The sequence below is a fragment of the Antrostomus carolinensis genome, unplaced genomic scaffold, assembly GCF_000700745.2.
Source record: "Antrostomus carolinensis isolate BGI_N321 unplaced genomic scaffold, ASM70074v2 scaffold35060, whole genome shotgun sequence".
NCBI lineage: Eukaryota > Metazoa > Chordata > Aves > Caprimulgiformes > Caprimulgidae > Antrostomus > Antrostomus carolinensis.
In genome coordinates, this window is record NW_010287010.1 from 4059 (window position 1) to 5967 (window position 1909).

A 1909-nucleotide genomic window follows, 5' to 3' on the forward strand; every position below is an offset into this window, starting at 1 on the left:
AGCGAACGGTCCCCACACACAGCCCCTGTGGGAGACGCTCAGAGCTCCCCAGGACCAACCTGCTCCCTCCCGCAGTGACCCGGGGAGACGTGTTTGCCTTGCCAGAGGATGACTACCTCGACTACAACCTCACTGTTGACTTGGGCCCAGTAGTGGGTTCCGAAGCAGCCCCCACAGAGCTGCCCCCACCCCTGTCACCGGTGCAGCCCACGCCGGAGACACCTGACTTGGGCCCTGAGGACACCCTGACAGAGGCGCCCGTGGAGGAAGTGCCCAACACCACTCCGGATGGGTTAGGGGAGTGGGACACTGTGGAGGAGCCCGAGGAGCTGTGCAGCAGGAAACCTTTTAACGCCTTCACCGACCTGAAGAACGGTTCCCTTTACGCTTTCCGAGGTATCTCAGGGACCTTTCCCAGTTGCACAGGACGTGCTGCTGTGCCGTCACCCCATGATGGTGGCTGTGGTCCCTCCTGCTGCTCCCACCTCCCCTCTCTCCCCAGGGAAGTACTTCTACGAGCTGGATGAGAAAAGCGTACGGCCTGGCTACCCCAAGCTCATCAGCGACGTCTGGGGCATTGAGGGCCCCATCGACGCAGCCTTCACACGCATCAACTGCCAGGGCAAGACTTACCTGTTCAAGGTGAGCAGGAGCCTGGTTGTAGGGCTGGGAGTGCTCCCAGCAAGGCCGGCACAACCCCCCAGCCCACCCTGTCCCCACCCTGGTACTTTCCATGCACACACACACACAGTGTCTGCCAGATATCCCTAAATCCCTGTGGCTGTCCAGGGCTCCAGGCAACCACAGCCTCAACATGGGGCTTCCCAGCATCTACTTGCTCCCTCCAGCAAACCCACACCTGGGGGGGATGCTGCACCCAGCACTCTGATCCCCCTGCTCTGTCCTGCACCCCCAGGGCAGCCAGTACTGGCGCTTCGATGATGGAGCCCTGGACCCCGGGTACCCACGCAACATCTCCGAGGGCTTCGAAGGCATCCCGGACAGCGTCGATGCGGCCTTCGCCCTCCCCGCACACAGCTACAACGGCAACGAGAGAGTCTATTTCTTCAAGGGTAAGGGGTGCAGCCCCCAGCTCCTGGGCAGACCCTGGCACCAGTGGCCACGAGCAGGACACCCCTGTAGCTACTGCTGCCCCCTGAATGCGTGTCCCCCACTAACGCCCTGCGCATCCTCTCCTAGACAAGTACTACTGGTCCTATGACTTCACCCACCAGCCCACGCAGGCCGACTGTGAGAAGTCCTCCCCCTCCGTCGTGTTCAACCACTACGCCTTCATGAACCGTGACAGCTGGGAGGACATCTTCCAGATCCTCTTCGGCGGCAGGAAGAGTAAGGGCTGGGCCAGCCCCGGGCTGGCGGGCACCAATATAGCCCGCAGTGATGGGGCGCAGGGCGGGCAGGCACCCAGGGAGGAGGGAGCGATGACTGGGAGCACAGGCAGGCTGGATAAGCTGCTGTGCTGGGACGGAGCCCAGGCTGAGCACAGGAACCCCCTAGGCCACATCTGCATCTCCCACAGCATCCCAAATCCCACCCTCTGCAGCCCTTATGCCCCACACTACTGAGCCCATCACCAGCCATCTCCCACCACAGTGTCACTGCTGGGGACTGTTTATTCCCACTGGAGATGCCACAGGAAAACCCCAGCCCTGGGCAAGAGAATTGAAAGATGGAGAGGAGGAGAAGGGGGCTCAGCAGCACAGGGCTGATCCCAGCCAAGGGTGGGGTGAGGGGCTGCTGCCTGTGTCCCCATCACGTATCCCATCCAGACTGGGATCCTTTGGAGCACCCCTGTGGGTCTCGGAGCAGGTGCTGGGGGCTGCCTGTGGGGCTGGGCTCAGCTCCCCCGATACATCGCTGCCCCTCTCACTCACCCTCTGCCTCTCTG

The 1909-nt window shown here is 62.4% G+C and overlaps 1 protein-coding gene across 1 annotated transcript in view; it reads left to right on the plus strand.

Annotated features, from left to right (window-relative positions):
• The window catches only part of VTN (vitronectin), a 3348-nt gene that overhangs the window by 885 nt on the left and 554 nt on the right, over positions 1-1909 (plus strand). Inside the window, exons 3-6 of the mRNA XM_010178094.1 lie at positions 76-396; positions 503-642; positions 917-1073; positions 1201-1367. Of these exons, the coding sequence (XP_010176396.1) occupies positions 76-396; positions 503-642; positions 917-1073; positions 1201-1367 (785 nt within the window). The remainder of the gene's footprint in view (positions 1-75; positions 397-502; positions 643-916; positions 1074-1200; positions 1368-1909) is intronic.